Source organism: Ammospiza caudacuta, chromosome 15 (genome assembly GCF_027887145.1).
Source record: "Ammospiza caudacuta isolate bAmmCau1 chromosome 15, bAmmCau1.pri, whole genome shotgun sequence".
Taxonomy (NCBI): domain Eukaryota; kingdom Metazoa; phylum Chordata; class Aves; order Passeriformes; family Passerellidae; genus Ammospiza; species Ammospiza caudacuta.
The window spans coordinates 14,416,198-14,433,510 of NC_080607.1; the positions used below are offsets into that span (position 1 = coordinate 14,416,198).

The following is a 17,313-nucleotide window of genomic DNA, read 5'->3' on the forward strand; positions in this document are numbered from 1 at the left end:
AAGTGACTGTTCTGTTTCACTGGAATGCTCGTGATACTGCAACAACTCCTGATTTGTATTTCTGAATTCATTTATAGCTGGTCTTAAAACCTTAGACATTTTCCCACTGGAGACTCCTTCTCACAGAAACCGTGACCCTCAGCAGGAACTCAGCCTTTTGAATGTATGTCTGTTCATGTTAGCTTGCCTTTTTTCTCTCATCATTTATTGAGATTTTTAGCCTCAGTTTTTTCAGAGGAACAAAATATCCTTTCTAATATTCTGCATAATATTAGATATAGTTACCTAACATAGATAGACATGATGATGCTGATGGGAATTGTCTACTAGGGGAAGTACAATAATTTTCAGTTTCCAGCTGGAACTTCCAATTTCAGAAATGTGATTAATACATTGTGTTAGGAGAAATAAGTAAAATTATCCTGGATGTTCAGCTCGTCTAAAACAAGATTGCCAATTTTCTGCTTCTGTTGACATTTCTGTCAGTATCTCAGCTGCAGTTGAACACTGAACTTGAGAACAAACAGAACAAAATGAACAAAAAGTTCCACTGAATCTGGAGGAGAAAGAGGTATTTGGAGATTCCAAAGTTGCCATATGTTCTAGTAAATATTTTCGCAGACAGTTTGTAGAACATTTGCTTAGAAGTGCAAAGTATAGTTGTGAGTTAGGCTTCATCCTTTTGTGTTTTGGTAATACTTGATTTTTCAGCTTCTTTTAGGCAATTAAGTTTAGTCTATTTTAAGATGCAGTTCTGCAAGAGCAGGTTCATGTAAAGTAAGTGTGAAACTTCCTCTTTTTCATGAAAAATATTTTGAAACACATGGGAAAGGAAAAAGTGCAAATACAAAGCAATAATAAGAAACAACCAGGCATTTTACAGCAAACATATGGGATCTGTAACTTCAGTGTTTAAGTGCACTGTACATTTATCTCGCTCAAATTGGGAATTATTTCAAAATTAGAGTTCCATTACATTTTTTCCTGTAGGTAATTTTTCCTGTAGGTAAAAAAGGTGATAATGTAGGTAATAGCAATTAGATTGATTCTGACATAGAATCTGTGTTTTCAGCTATCACAGGTGTTACTGCTGCTCTCTGTTAGATCAGAGCTGGAGCCTGTGCAGCTGAGGCACTGGGTGGGCAGTGAGTGACCCTGGAAAATGCACTTTGTGTTCAACCAGCTGTGCCTCCTAAGAGTTGCTGCTGGTTCTGAGTTTGGAATGTTGTGGTGATACTCAAACATCATTTGAAGAGCAGGTTGCACACAGGGCCTTGAATGCCCAGGTGCAGCACTGTGAGCACAGCCCTGCACACAGTTCCTTCCTCAGGGTAAATACCCAAACAGGAGGTACCTTTTGTGTGTGCTACAGACTTAGTTTGTTTCATAGTTTAATACTGAGTTAAATGAAGTGATTAGCTGGCTTGCCTCTCCCTTTAGGTATATCACTTAGAAATTGAGTGATGTGTGATCAGTTGGAGATTCTGAACAGGGACATTGAAAGGTTCTTACAGAACTACACCATGGAAGGAGGCACTTAAAACTCAGTGACAGAGTCCCTGGATACAATCCCTGATTCAGGCAGTGGAGCAAAACACCTATTAGAGCAGGTATTCTGAGCCATGAGATAGAGCACCAGGGCTTTTATAATTAGTATGTTCTGTTCTTTTTTGCTGTTTAATTTTCCTCCTGTTCTTGGAGTGGTAGTGGTTGACTGAGGCCAAGAATATACATAATCCCATATAGAAAAGGCACAGGGGGAAGAAGAAATACTGATGTGAATCTAGCTCTATACTCCAATTAGTACAATTAGTATTGTTTTTACTAATTCTGTTCTGCCACAGTCATGCAAATCTTGAGGTTTATAGTTAATGAAATAAAGTGATCCACTGATGAAAATTGCATTTGGGGAAGGTTTTGTCTTTTCCCCATTCCTTATTTTTTGGGACAGTGACATTGAAGAGCACCTAGAGATGATGATTGCTTAGGGAGTAAAAAGTGGTTTTGGAAGAGCACAGATGCTCTAGGAGTTGGGGCTTCAGAGATTTGTAAAAAAAAAAGGTATTGTTTAAAAATCAAAGTTAGACTATGTATTGGTGTGTCTGAGGGATTATTTTACTTTAAAATTTGTATGTCTCCTCACCTGAAGTATTAATAACTGATTTTTGTTCCTTTCAGAGAATTATTGTTTTAGTTAGGTCCTACACCTGCTGTGGCAGTTCCCTGCATCTTCCATTGCAGGGTGCTGACTCACAGGGTCTGTGTTTGGTTTCATTTTTTATTCTTCACTAACTGATGTCATAGTCCAGTTCATTCTGTCTGACTGGTCCTCCTTTAACTCCCAAATTCTTTTCCAGTGCTCTTGTATTCTGGTAGGCTGCTTTGAATTAGTGAAGGCATTGCCTGCTGATGATCAAACTCAGGCACTCAGAGCTGCTATGTCTCCTGGATTGAAATTTTGTGTAAATCACTAAATCTGCCCTATTGTAAGCTGGGCTGTGCTAATGGAATTTAAAAGCATTTCTGTATTTTCATTGACTGCACTTAGTAAATTCCACTCCCAGGATGCTTTTAAATGCTGCACATGGACTAAATTCTTCATTACAGTTTTGTTGCTGTTCTGGAAATCTTAATTGAATCTAAATGAATGAATGAGAGTGCAATCATCTTTTGTATTTCTTTCAAAGATATTGGCTGTTGGTAACTGGGGATGTGGTATTGCTTAATTTTGACTTTTTTTTTCCAGTTCCAGTGTATTTCTGAAAGTGCAAAACTGTCAAGAAGACAAAATAATGTAGTTTGCTTTATAGTGTAATAGAAGCAAAACAATTCCTAATTTAGTTAAACAACAGTAAGATATGTTTATAAGTATATTGATGCCTTATTTTGTCCCTTTGTTGTTTTCCAGGAGCCAGCAGGAAAAGGAGGATTGATATAATTTGGACCTGCTGACAACTCGGAGATTCAGTGTGGCACTTGTGAGTCAGGAAATTCAGCATGTGCTGGCTGGAGGATGCTGAATGATTCTGATCCTGTGCTGCCCTCCTCTGGCTCAGCCCTTCAAGGAGAAACCATTGAAGCCTCTGATGCTCTGTCAGGTACAGAGGACATTGGAGAGCCTTCTTAGTTATTTACATTTTAGCTGAAATTTCTATCTCAGAATTTGGGTAATCTCTGCTTCTAGGTTTGAATGTTTCTTCATGTTCCAGAGTCAACAAAGATGTAAACTTTAAATATTTTGGCTTACTCCCTTAATTCTATTGTGACATTTTTGTACAAATACAATTTTAGTGCTGCTAAAAAAAAAGTTTAAAATTTATCATTAGTTTTTTTTTAATGGGGGCACTTAAAGGAATTTCATATTGGATTGAGACAGATTCAGCTCTTTGCCTGTGTACTGCAGGCTTAAAATTCACTTTTTATTCTGTGTGTAATGTTAAAAGTAATCAGTTACTATTTAAATTATTGTTCTGACGTCTGCTGCTTTTCCAGTGACATTTATAGTATTCACAGTTACAACTGAAGTGTTAATTTTTTCAACATATCTGCATAGATTTTTGTTTCCATAGCACTGGCCCTTAACGTTTCTGTTCCAGCAGTGTTAAATGTAACACTGAAAGCAGAGGATTTGCAGAGGAGGGATTGTGTTAAGACAGAACAGTGATGGAAGTGATGCAGTATATGAAATAAGGAGGCATTTATTCCCAGGGAACACTGGAAAACTGGGAAAAGCTTGCTGAAGGGTGTCTCTGAAAACTTGGAGCTGTGTTATGTACATCTGTGTAAAGCATCTGATCCTTCAGTGCTGTCATGTAGGAATTCTGCTCATGTTCCCTTTTGGTATGGCTTTGCAATTCCTCAGCCTGGGATACACGTGTCCAGAAACATCCTTGGGGAGAGTTGGGGTGTGTCCTTTGTTTTCAAATAACTTTCTGGTTTTCCTGTTCTTTGAGATTCAATTACTGCTGCCCATTCCAGTTCCCTGGGAGCAGTGTCACTGCTGCAGAGCAGTGTCTGGGCCCTCAGGAGCAGTTCCAGGGCATGTAGCTCATTGGAAATATATCAACTTTAATACTTGTTATTAAATAAATAATACTAAAAAAATATTTTAAATCATTTGAATAGACCAGGTTATTCTCAAATTTATCAAAATGTAGATCCTACATTTATTTCTGTCATTTGCTTTTGCCTTCTCAAATAACAGTCTTCTAATAAGCTGGGAAAGTCTTATGAGAAAATAGATCTGGTTGTCAGCACAGATTTTCTTTTTTTTTGTGGCTGAGTCTGTCACAGTTGGAGGTTCTTTGCTGAATCAGGGATTTTTTTTGGGGTCATTCTGGTAGATCATGTAGGCTGAAAACATTTTTGTAAACAACCATGTCAAGGACCAACCTTTCCTACATTTCATTCCACACAGAAGTGAGTGGAACTGCTGTCAAGTTTTTGCCCAGACAAACCCCAGGGTAGATTCATACCATGAAGGAGTTTGCTTGAAATACAAGTACTTGTTACAATTAATACTGAAATAAGAATATTTACTAATTATTTGGGCTATGAATATTTTGAATGAGAATTTTGGACATTTTGTTTCTGTTCAGCATTTCAGAGTGGGAACAGTGTTGCCTGTACTATGGAACAAGCTGGAAACACAGTTCCATTAGAGTCTGAAGCTAATACTGACAACATGGAAAACAGTTCTCCTGGTAAGGGTTCTTCCTTTGCAATTGAAAATGTGCTTATTTGTGCATCATGTATGCATGTGTGTAAATGATTTGAAGTAACTCAAGAGTTTGAAACAGGAACAACTGGATTATATTGTCACAGTGATCAGTGATGTATTTAATTGCTACTGCTGTTGTATTACATTCACAAGAAAATATTGTATCTGTTTTGAGGCTCATCATATGAAGTAGAGATACATAGATGTCACAAAGAAAACACATTGAGAAAAGGTTTTATGAGAGCACATCATTCATCGCCACCACTTTATTACCTCTTCCCTTGTTTTTAGCATCAGTGTTGGATGACAAAGGTGAGCAAAGCAATGAAGAGGAACAAAAGTCTGTCAAGCCAACAAGCAAAGAGTTCAGGAAAACCTGGGGGTTTCGGAGGACCACGATTGCCAAGAGGGAGTGTGCAGGAGATGCTGATGTGGACTCCAGTGAGCAGCAGCCCCAGCAGCAGCAGCAAGGCACCAACCTCAGGAGGAGCGGGCGGCAGCCCAAGCGCACAGAGAGGGTGGAGGAGTTCCTGACCACGGTGAGGCGCAGGGGCAGGAGGAGCGTTCCCACCACCCTGGAGGACTCCAGTGAAGCAGCCTCTGGGCCAGCCACTGATGCTGAAACTGCTTCTGAAGACAGTGTTGAGAGCACTCCAGATACCAAACCTGTCACTAGGAGGATTTGCACCAGGAGTTGTAAGGAGCAGAAAAGCCCTAAAAGCAGACCCACAAAAGAGGAAGAGGAAGAAGATGAGGAGGAGGAAGAGGAAGATGCTACTTCTGATAGTGACAGCGATGGGTTAACACTAAAGGAACTGCAGAATCGGCTAAGAAAGAAACGTGTTGAGCAGAAACCTCAGCTGGTGTTGAAGGATGTGCAGAACCACCTGAGGAAAAGGAACTCAGGAAAAGATCCTGCCAAAACTGGTGATGTCACACCTGAAAAACAGGATGAGTCTGAGCTGCCTATCAAACAGGAGCCTGAGACTGCAGACAGCACTGAGATTGCGAGTCAGGTGGTTGTGTCTGAGGAGGACACTGAAGATCTTGAGGCTCAGAAGGAGGAGAAGCCTGCCCTTGGTGCAAAGGGGGCCTCAGATGAGGAACCTGAAGAACAGCCCAAAAGCAAATCAGAGTCTGAGATCTACGACCCAAATGCCCTGTACTGTATTTGTCGTCAGCCTCACAACAACAGGTAGGCAAAGGGCTCAGCTGCAGACACAGTGCCAGGACTTGGAATTTTTCTGTGATTAAAAATTCAATTAGGTGCTCATGATTACTTTTTAAATGAGCTTTTGGGTATATTGAATTTTGGCAGGTCGTTTAGAACAAATACTTAAAAAAGGATAAACAAATACAGAAATAACCAGTGAGACAGAACTGTGCACTGGTGCTTTATTGGGGTGCTGAAGTTGTGTTGCTTGAAATATTCACGGAATGTTAATTGTCTTTTCATTTCACAGTGTTTTACTGTTCCTTGGTGGTTTTTTTTTTTTTTTTTCAGGTTTATGATTTGTTGTGATAGATGTGAGGAATGGTTTCATGGTGACTGCGTGGGTATTTCTGAGGCTCGAGGGCGATTGTTGGAGAGGAATGGTGAGGACTATATCTGTCCAAACTGCACCATTCTCCAGGGACAGGATGAGCCTGTTTCAGAACTAGACCAGCAGGAAGCTAAAATGGAGCAAGGAAATGTGGATGGCACAGAATTCACAAGCATAGGAACAATTGAACAAAAATCAGTTGAGGACCAAGGAATCAAGGGTAGGATTGAAAAAGCTGCAAATCCAAGTGGGAAGAAAAAACTAAAGATATTTCAGCCTGTGAGTATTTTAATTTTCTTATTTTTCATGTTTCACTGAGTACGTGGAGACAATGACCTGTATGACTATAAATCTGCCTTGATTTTAAAGCTACACATAAGCTGAACAGCCCACCAAACACTGCTGGCTAGCAGAAGTTTATCCATAATTCTATCAGTACAGGAATTAAAACTTAGTTTCAAGTGAGGGATTTAAAGGTTTTATATAGGTGTAGGAAATAGTTTGTGCTGTTCTCCCTTTTTAAATAGTTTTGAAAGTCAAACAATGATGTATTCTTTTAATAAAAATTCTGGAATGCTGTGCTGTTTTATACTATCTTTGAAATAATCTCCAATATTTTGGACATTTTCAGTGGTAGTGAAACTTTTTACTTAACGTGAAAAAAACTCTATTGGAGTTAATTCCAGCTGTGCTTCCAGTTAGTCTTTGAAGTTCTGATTTTTGTCCTGATAACCTTTAGGTTATCAGCAAATAGGGAATTTCTTTACTCTGCCTTTTTAAATCTAAAAATATATGTTTGGAACTATTTCAGTATTTGAAGTTGAAATTTTGTAATATAAAGTTCCATGCCCAGTTGGAAAGGTGTAGAAGCTTCTTCAGCTTAATGTACATAAACTAAAAAAAAACAAGTGCTTTACAGGGGTTGTCTTTGTTCTGCCTAAGGTGCTGCAGTAGTGCCAGTGTCTTGGACATTTAGAGCTGACCATGGCAGCACAGTGAGATTTATGTATAGATAGAACAGTTTAAGCTGAATATATAAATATTTACTGGTTTAAGATAAATGTGTGGAAAATAGTATTCTCAAAAATATTTTCCAATACATTTGTACACCTTTGTACACAAAGGTTTTTGAGAGTCCAGTGCTGTTGGTGTTGGCTCTGCTACTGTTATCACCAAGTGCTCTTTATCTTTTCTTCTCTGTTAAGTGTGTACATAATGGGAAAATTCCTAAATCCAGGTTTTATCAGGCTGCTGCAGATAAAGCCATGTACTGACTTTTGATTGCAGAGAAGTCAATTGCACTATGCAAATAATATTTGTTTAACTAGAAATATTCCTGAAAAACTTACTTTTGGTAATTGCAAATGGCAAGAGGTTGTTTAGAACTACAATAGTTGTGAGTATCTTGTATCATTTTAAAAAGTAATTTAGAAGAGAGACTAAAAGCACAGTATCCAGAGGTGAAAGCTTGGAGCCCAAAAAGCTTTCAAGTATTCTACAATTCAATTTAATTCACTCTGTTTTCAAGGAGTGTGTTATTTTCTGAATCATAACATTGGAAGAGGAAGTTCTTCATCTGTAAGACCTTGATATAAACGGAGAGTGATTTTTGAATTAGAGGAAAATTCAGATTGCAGAGACAAACCTATAAATGTGTAAGCTGTAGGAGGCTATGGCAAAGTTGTGTACAAGAATCTAAGTTGGAGACTTCTAAAGTTAAAATTGGTAAAACCTACAGAGCAAGAATAATCTGTACACCTGAATATCTGAGTGCTTTCTCTTACATGTGTGCATGGCTGGGGACAGCAGCTGATGGGAATGGTTTAGAGACCTTGCTGTTGAGACCCCAGCTTTGCATTATTAAGGACATTTATCATACCATGTAGAGGATCAGTAAAAGCATTTGTGTACTTAGGGGATTTGAAAATTTAGGAAATCAGCCTCCTTTATCTCGGGGCTAGCAGACCAACCATTGAAAATGCAGCACATCCTGTAAAACATGTGTTAGAGAAGTGAAATTCTTACATTTGTATGGATTGTTTGTGTTGTGTCATGAACAACTGTTGTTCTCACGTTGGCAGTTGTGCAGGTGAGAGCTGCAGAGTCTGCACATGAGCTGTGTAAGCATTTCTCCATGCTACAGAGGCTGTTCCTGCTGTTTCCCCTTTGAAGTCTGACCTGACTCCATTTCTCTGTATTGAAGGTGATTGAAGCTCCTGGTGCTTCCAAGTGCATCGGCCCCGGCTGTTTCAACGTGGCCCAGCCCGACTCCGTCTACTGCAGCAACGACTGCATCCTCAAGCACGCTGCAGCCACCATGAAGATCTTGAGTTCTGGCAAGGATGCAAAACCAAAACCTAAAGAGAAGATCAAACCAAAATCTGAAAAGCCTGGCATACCAAAACCTCAGCAGCAGGTAAGTTTGTGTTCATGATCCAGAGCAGTTGCCCTGGAGCACTGTGCCTTATTTCTGTCCTCTGCTTTTTGACTTAAATAAAACTGCTGAGTTCTGCATTGAAGAGGAGCTTTCTATTACTTTTTTTGTTGTTGTTCTCTTGCCTTTTCCTGTGGTAAGGACAATAAAACACTTTCATTTAAAAAGAAATCTTAATAATTGCCTCTAGATGGAGATAGCTCCTTGCAAGGGTTGTCTAGATGGCAACGACTTTTAAGAAAGTACTATTTCAAGTAATTACATATTTTTATTTTACCTTAAGGCAATTAATTTTGGCTTCTTAACTTCAAATTACTGGGTTTGCAGTAATCAAATAATTTCAAATGGTACACTTAAAAGTAAGGAATTTACTATAAAAGAAACTGGTGTATGTGTGTGTAACGCTTTCTGCTTGTTTGTGAAATGCAATATATTTGATAATTATTAGTAATCAAGCTACTTTTAATTATCCAGGTGGGCATCAAACCAGTTTCAAACCAAAAGAGACAGCTCCCTGAGAAAAGAGAGGTGAACGTGAAGAAGACTGTTGTGAGCACAGCCAAGACTGAGGCAAACAGCCAAGCTCCTGCTCGAGAGCCAGCAGCAGAACCCATCACGCCATCCTGGGCCAGCGATCATAATTACAATGCTGTAAAGCCTGAAAGGACTGCTGCCATTTCACCTGCACTGTTGTTCAAATGTATGTATGGCTTAGGGATATTCCTGAGTAATCATATTTTCTTTGAATACCCATCCGTTCTTGGCTCTGCAAAACTAGGGAGTTTAGGATTTGGGGGTTTTTTCTTACTGTGGCACCAAGCTACTTTTCTCCACCTTCAAAGATTCACACAGATACACACAAATGAGAGACACTTTTAGGAGTTTCATATGTATCATATGACAGTTGTATGATTAAGAGCCTGTTGATCTACCCAGCTGATTTCTGGATGAAAACTTCATGGTTAAGCTTGAAATCTTTCCCATAAAGAAAGTGTCTATTTCTAATCTAGAAGGTAAGTATTGAGACATTTGTGTTTTTACCAAAAGGTTGTGCGGTGTGCACTGTGAATCAGCAATTGCCTGTACTAATTTAATTGTATTTTTGTAATTTAGATTTGGCACCTGTCTCTCAGGTCTTGCATTTTCAGTGCCTGGTGCAAAGAGTGAAATCTTCAACGTGGTATCCAACGATATTTGACACCTCTGCAAACAGCTTTTAACTGTCAAGTATTCTGCTGCTTTTCTTTCTTACATGAAATAACTTAAGGACCATCCTTTACTTGTATGCTGGGCTGGGAGGCAGAACTCTGTTATCTTTATTTTCTTTTTTTTTCCCTTTCTCTGTTCATATTCCACACATTATCCACACACAAAAGAGCACATCTCAGCTGGATGTTGGGCAGAGCTACTGCCTTGCATATTTTTGCAGGTTTTGAGTAGCATCCTTGTAATTCATGCAAAGGTAAGTAAATACTGCTTTGAAGCCTGAACAAGTCTTTTTGCTTATGACATTTTTTTGACTGACTCACTCTGAGTAGTTTTATAATGCAGTTCTGGAACTTGAGATGAAATCTGACATTTCAGTTACAAACCACGTGACCTCCTTTGAAGAGTAATGAATCAGAAATTCAGTTCTCACAGCTTTTGTAACCACACTTCAGCCAATTTACATTTTATTTTCATAAGTAAATGTAATTATTGAACACTTACACGTAAAGTAACTGATAAATCATATTTAAGATGAGATTTTGTAGTTAGAGCTTTTAAGCACTGAGGGAACACCAGCTACACTAAATTGCTGTTGATGAACAAGGCACATACCAGGTATATTTCAATGGTCTTTACCCACATCAGGTTAAATGGTTGTAATTTTTCTCTGTGTATTTTTGCTGCATATTAGGCCATTGACCTCTTGTATAGTAAACTCCCTTAAGATATATATTTTAATTAACTTCCATTCATTTTAGATTATTTTAAAGAAAATTTAGCCTTTTTTGTTAGAAACAATAGTGTTTTAAACATAACTAAAATTAGTGGAAAAACATAAATGAAACTATAAGGGCTTATTTTACATCAGATTTTTCTGACTGTAACAGTTACAGGTGTCCATAGAACTATTTCACTTTAAATGTCCTTATTCCTTTAGGGTTTGTTTTTTTCCTAAGAGACAGGAATACAGGTTGTGAGGCAGAACCTTTGAGGGTTTTTTTAAGGGACTTTGCTCTTAAGATTTACCACACTGTAGGTTTTACAGATTTAACCACTTTGAGTAGAAAACTGGATTCATGCAGCAAAATAGTAAAATTGATTCTAAAATATTGTAAATACCAGACTTTAGCAACAAATAGGGAACAGCCTAGTTCGTGTGGTGAAGAATTCTCATATCAAATGCAAGGAAGAGCTTCAGATTTTCTTTTTTAAGGTAAGTTGAATTGATATGTGGGAGCTCTGCCATTACTAAATGCCCAGATAAATTGTGTATTTGTGAAAAAATGTGCCCTGCTTTTCAGTGGATAGATTTGAGCTGTAATCTTCCTGAGGAGCTGCCAGTGCACCATCTGCAAAAGTACTCTACCAGATTTTATTTCTCTAAGAAATCTTTATATGCTATTCAAAACCTAAGAGTTACAGCATTAGGGAAATTCATGAGAGTCATCTCACTTCACTTCAGGTACCTAAGAGTGAGAAATCTCTTAAGTCTGAGCTATTCTGTCAAGGAAGACATGTTTATTGGGCCAAACATAGTCTGGTTTAGGTGTAAATCTTAAAACCAAGCAAATCCCAGATTAGGAATCTGCATTTCTGAACATTGATTATGAAGGACTCGTAGTCCAGAAGAAGCAAAGGACTTCCAGATGCAGTATTTCAGAATGCTGCCCATGTTCTTCCAGAGTTTCCAGCCATGTTCACCAAATCCTTGTTTGCAACTTCAGTGCAGGAGACCTTTTAGGAATTAAGAAAACTTAACTTAACCTGATTGACAGAGTCACTCTCTAATACTCTTTACATCAGACAGTTTATCATTTCAAACATAGATTTATTTTATGTATTTACTCAGTACTTGTGAGTTACAAGACTTCGTTGTTATTACATGAGATAGTTGTTTTATTAAGTAGTACCAAGAAATCAAGTCACTTTCAAAGATATACTGGGTGGTCAGAGCATATAATATATTTGCATCTAAGCCTACCACCAGGGCCCTTCTCCCTCCCTTTTAGAAAAGGGATATTTGGTGTTCATAATGCAGAGCAGTCATATTTTTTTCCTTCTGTTACCCCATTACTTGGTGTTTCTTCACTTCCTAACTTTCCTGTGTCTCTTTGGGATATGAGTTAGGGCTGCACTTGGAAGTGACTTGGTGCATCAGAACCTGGTGCCTGAAAAATGACACTCTTCCATCTTTCTGTGCCCAGTGAAAATGAGTTTGATTAATTTAAAAACAAGTGTGGGAAATATCTTGATTTGATAAATCAATATTAAGTACAAGTACTTCTAAAGTTTCAGACAGCATTTGAAGGACACATATAGAAGGAAATTAGGTCTGAGTCACATTCCCTTTTAGAAGAGTTGCTTTTACTTTTGTTAGGAAAATTAGTATTAATTTAATATGCAGTGCTCAGCTCTTACATTGCATTTCAGAAGTCATCCTGGCTTCCAGATTCATACAAGTATGTGGATTATTGAGATTTATGAACATTGTTCAGAGATCCATGTTACAACAGCAACACTTGTAAGAGACTTTTTCTGTATTTTTGCTAATAATTGTCAAGCAGAAGTTAGCAGCAAATGCAGTTTTAAAATAGAAAATTAATCCTAAAGGAGGGGAGGAGAGTAAACATTTGCAGTATCCCTGTTCTTAAACTGCCCAGTCCTAAGTATGCTAAGTATTCATTGGTGCTTTAAAGCTTTGAAGTTCACCTGATTTATTAGACTTAAATACACAAAGTGATAATTTACTCAGTTCAGGTGTTAAGACAGTTTAAATATCTTCCCTGCTTTTCCTGAGAAAGCAGCCAAGCATGCAGGAGAGTGAGGAGGGTTTATTAGACGAAAGCTCAAAAGGAAGCCTTAAGTTTCTGTTCTTGTGGGAAAACTTCAGAATAACAAGCCCTTGTCGCACCAAATCACTGAACTTGTGTTTACATTGTAACTTGTAACTTCTGTTGACATGAACTGCAGACAGATACAATGTGAATTTATAGCAAATTATGGTCATACCTTATTTGGGACCAGTGTTTCACTAAAGAATGAGTGAGGTTTGGAAGGGGGGAGTGTTTCCTTCAGAGAAACCGTCAATGTTTGTGGTCCTGCTCCTGCTTCCCTGCAGGGAATTCCGAAGAGACAACGCTGCCACCTCCTGGAAGTAGGAGCCCTGGCTCTGGTGATGCAAATTTCCTTTTGTTACCCATTTTCAGTATTTTTAATCTTTTCTGCAGCTGAACTTTTTCACACGCGAAGGGATTAGGATGTGTGTTGTAGTTACAGGTCTTGGACTGTTTGTTCCTGTACACCTCTAACAAAATAAGGAGACTCTGAGAATGGAACACAGGCATAGTGGGATGCCCCACCAGCAGAAACTGCTGTGGGTATCAAAACGGCAGGATTATAGCATGCATAATTTATGTGTGCCTTTCCTTGTGTCTTCATTTTTTTTTCTTTATGTAATAACAGCATGAAGACGGGAGAGAAAGAAAATAAACCACTCTACAGAGAGCAGGGGGAATATAGAGTGTACTAAAGACAGGATTTATTGCTCAGGAAGTAATAGTAATGTAGGGAGCAGTAAGTAGTGATATGAAGAGTAAAAGAGAAGGTCTTATCTACCCAAGTGGTGCCAATTTAATGCTGCTTTTGAGGCACGATCGTGCCACCTGAAGTTGTGGATGTTGAGTGAAGTGGATGTGGATATACTGCTGTTGGTTTGGCTTAACTTAAAATAATATGTTACTGAAATTTTGCTTTTTAAGCCATAGATATGTTTGCCTGCCAGGACTGCTTGTAGGTGAACTGGATTCCTTTGGTTATGAGTGCTTCCCCACAGGAAAAACTAGGCTGTGCCAGGTTCCATACTGTTACAACTGAACTGCTGCTGGCATCTGAATTGACTCCTAGAAAGCCAAGGTGTCTTGCTTAATGCTGTGTTCAGCAATGTAGGCCCATCCTGGGAGGCAGTAAGTATTGAGTAGTACCAGGGAAGTGAAAAGAATTACTGATTTTGGTATTGTCCACTTTCTGGGACACCTGGCTGCCCTGCATGTAGGTCTGGCCTAAGCATTTGAACTAGAGGAGTTTTCAGAAGGGCTGCTGACAGACCAATAATGATCAGCATACCCAAGATGAGTCTGCCAGAAGTTCTGAAAAATTCACCTTGGAGACCTGGCTTTGGAAGGGTTGTACAGCAGAATAACCTGGCTCCAGTGCTGAGCTCCTGTCGTGAGACTGGCAGGGGCTGTGCTGGCCTGGAGCTGGCACGAGACCTGAGCCCTGCCTGTGGAGGGAGGCAGAACATAGTGGTGCTGAAGCCAACGTCCCCTGGCACCCAGCCAGTTAAAAGGAGCAGTGGGATTCCTGGGGAGCCATTTTCATCTCCTGCCTGAGAACTCCTGGAGCTCCCCTTCTCTGCTCTGCAAGGTATGTCACACCTGTGGCTGGCAGCCACGTGAAGATTTTTGCCGTCTCTTAAGTTAGGAAGGCTGGTCCCTGCTCCTGGCACGTACCTGTCAAACACCCAGCAGCACACCCGAGGCACTTGGAGACAGCAGGCCAGCACTCCTGCCATCAGGGGTGCTTGGCTTCAGTGTGAGAACCATTGCTCAGGGGAAGGGTTGGGGGGCAGAAACCTGCTACAGCTTCCAGAGGCAATGTGCATATGAGGGTGGTTTATCTCATCAACACTGAAAGTGATGAAAGTTTGATTAAAAACACTCACCACCCTCTTGCTGTTTTGCTTTCTTTTGCTAATTTTACTTCAGTATTTTGAACTTGCTGACTTGACTGTATAGCCAGTGAAAAAGTTCTTTGCTAGTCCCCAAATAAAGGGGATTTTTTTGAGGTGATCACTTGCCCTTAAAATCAAGTTCGCTGCTGATTTGCTATGTCCCATCTGTGCTGAACTTGGAACCTGAAGATGGCCTGTCCCTGCAAGGAGTGATGATGCCAATCCATGAACAGTCTGGAAAATAAGAAGCCTTTTTTTTGCCTCAGACAGTGTTTCTCTCCCTCAAGAGGGGGGTAGGAGTAAAGATGCAGTTGTCTAGTAGAGATCAGATAGATCACTACAGTATCGTGTAGATTAAAATAAAGCTCGTGTGTCAAAGCTACAGATGTGCATCAGCACAGAGCTACAGGTTGGCTTGAACACAAATCACTGCAGGAAAGGCAGGCCCTTATCTCTGAGTCTCCTGAATTAACTTTAGGGACAGGTTTACTTTGTGTGCCTAAATGTAGAGGCTTGGCACACAGGCAGCTTAACTGCAGTGCAGATCAGAATTGATGGAGGCTTTCAAAGCGCAGCAGTGGGGCAGGCAGCATCTGCCAGACACTAGTAGTGTTCAATAAAATTTGATTTGGTCTTGTAAGTGAAAGTAGATGGGGCAGGTAACAGTGGAAACTAACACTGAAGCCTATTTAAGAGCAGCTCAACACGTGGGAATTAGGGCTAGCACTGAGTTATTGTGAGGGAAGTGACAGCCCTGCAGCAGCAGATGTGAGCAGAGAGCAGAGAAGCAGGCTCGGAGCTGCAGCGTGCCGGAGCTCCTCATCTGCACAGCCGCGGGCAGCGGTGCTCGGTGCCACCAGAGGGGGCTTCGGGGCACCCAGCGGCGCCGAGCAGTGCCCGAGGCTCAGATGTCAGGCGGCCCCAGCATGGACTGGGCACAGCTGGCTCGGAACTGGTAAGTAGCTTCCCGTTGTGGAGTGCTTGAGGACTGACAGCTAAAGCACCTGCTCACCCGCGTCTTTTACTCCGTTTTTTCAGTTCAAAAAGGTTTCACCTCAGAAGAACTCGTGGATTAAAGTTAGTGGCCACTGCTTGGGGCAGGGGGTTGGTTAAATTCTGCTCTGTTCAGGTTATTCCTGTCACAAGTCACACAGGAGGGGGTCATCACACTGCTGTGTCAGATGACGCCTCTTGGGACATGGGCTGAGTGGCAGTAGGAAACTGCTGAACCACACCAGTTCGGAGGCTGGGAAATCCTGCCTGTCTTCCAACAATTATCCAGAGGGGAAACCTGGTTGTTAAATTCTCACCTACTGGCAAAGGGGTGAGGTGCTTCCCTCGTAGGCCAGCAGCCTGTGCTGCCCTGTGTGCCAGTGGGCTGCTCTCACCTTGCCCCACTCGGAGCGGAGAAGCTGCAGCGCTGCAACAACGGCGCAGGGACGGCCACCGCAGCCACCTGCGGCTGAGCCCGAGGAGCCGTGGGACGCTGAGGTCACTGCCCCGGTCTGTGTGACACCCAAAACGCTGGCAGGGCAGGCCCTGCGTAGGTGACTGGCTCTGCTGGGCTGTGCACACCTATGTTCCTGCCAGCTGGGTCAGCTTGTCGCAGGATGGAATTGCTCAGCTCTGCTCAGCCTTTACACTGGCTGTGTAAATACTTTCTAACAGGTGTTAATGGGTTTATTACAACTGCACTGCTGCAGCACTGTGGATTTTCTCCCCTCTAAAGGCATAAAAATCTACTTAGTACAGGTGGATCAGAAGTGGCTGTTCTCTGCTTAGATTGCACTATTAATTTTGTGGAATTTTACAGATTTATTGTTAAATGTTAATTACCAGCTTTCTTACTGTTGGTGCCACAGAAGTTCATATACTGTGCTTAAGACTGAAGTTAGTTACGGAGTTTTGGTTTTTTCCCTAAAACTCTGTTGTAATGAGAGAGAAGTCTGAAAAGGAGCAGTAAAACCTAGACAGGCTTGGGCTGCCTCTGTGCTGGGCAGCGCCCCATGAAGTGCTGGGTTCCTGACGTTCTTCTCCCACTGCAGAAAGTTCTGTGCAAGTTGGACACAACACAGCCATTGGCTCCAACGCTGCCTGAAGGAAATTCACCCTGGGGAAAGAAAGTAGATGAATGTAGATGGAAGAGAACGTGGGGGAAACATGGAGATGATATTGGACAGCAGAGACAGTAGTGCTGGTGTATGACCAGGCTTATGCCAAAATCTTAATTCTGTAGAGAAAATTACAATGTTCTGCACAGCTGCAAGATGTATTGCACAGAAGTGTTTTAATGTCCTGTAAGAGGAGCTGTGATGCTTTTTTTAAATTTAGAAAACCGCCAAAAAACCAGCCTTACTGAAGTCATTGTGAAATGGGCTCTTCAGGTGTAACAGCCTGTGGTTTATCTCCACAGCATTTGAAAGTTTTAACATCAGCTAGAGTCAGAAATTAAAGTTCTTTTGAAGACCTATGATTTAAATGCTTTTAAAGCTATACAGAGAAAAGGAATAGCACATTATTTCCTAGTATTTAAAATTTGAAAGAAGTAGGTAATAGTTTTAGCAAAGCAGCTCATCACAAATGAGATATATAGAAATCAGGATTAGTTTTTGAAGTGGCTTTAAAAAGTTCTAACTCCAAAGAAGGATTGGGTGGAGAGGGAAAGGGGAATGAACTA

At 40.5% G+C, this 17,313-nt stretch overlaps 1 protein-coding gene across 1 annotated transcript in view; it reads left to right on the forward strand.

Moving 5' to 3' along the window:
- The window catches only part of DIDO1 (death inducer-obliterator 1), a 47,184-nt gene that overhangs the window by 8,946 nt on the left and 20,925 nt on the right, over window positions 1–17,313 (forward strand). Inside the window, exons 2-7 of the mRNA XM_058814445.1 lie at window positions 2,909–3,098; window positions 4,599–4,703; window positions 5,012–5,915; window positions 6,225–6,543; window positions 8,468–8,680; window positions 9,173–9,398. Coding sequence (XP_058670428.1) covers window positions 3,014–3,098; window positions 4,599–4,703; window positions 5,012–5,915; window positions 6,225–6,543; window positions 8,468–8,680; window positions 9,173–9,398 — 1,852 coding nt within the window. The 5' untranslated portion in view covers window positions 2,909–3,013. The remainder of the gene's footprint in view (window positions 1–2,908; window positions 3,099–4,598; window positions 4,704–5,011; window positions 5,916–6,224; window positions 6,544–8,467; window positions 8,681–9,172; window positions 9,399–17,313) is intronic.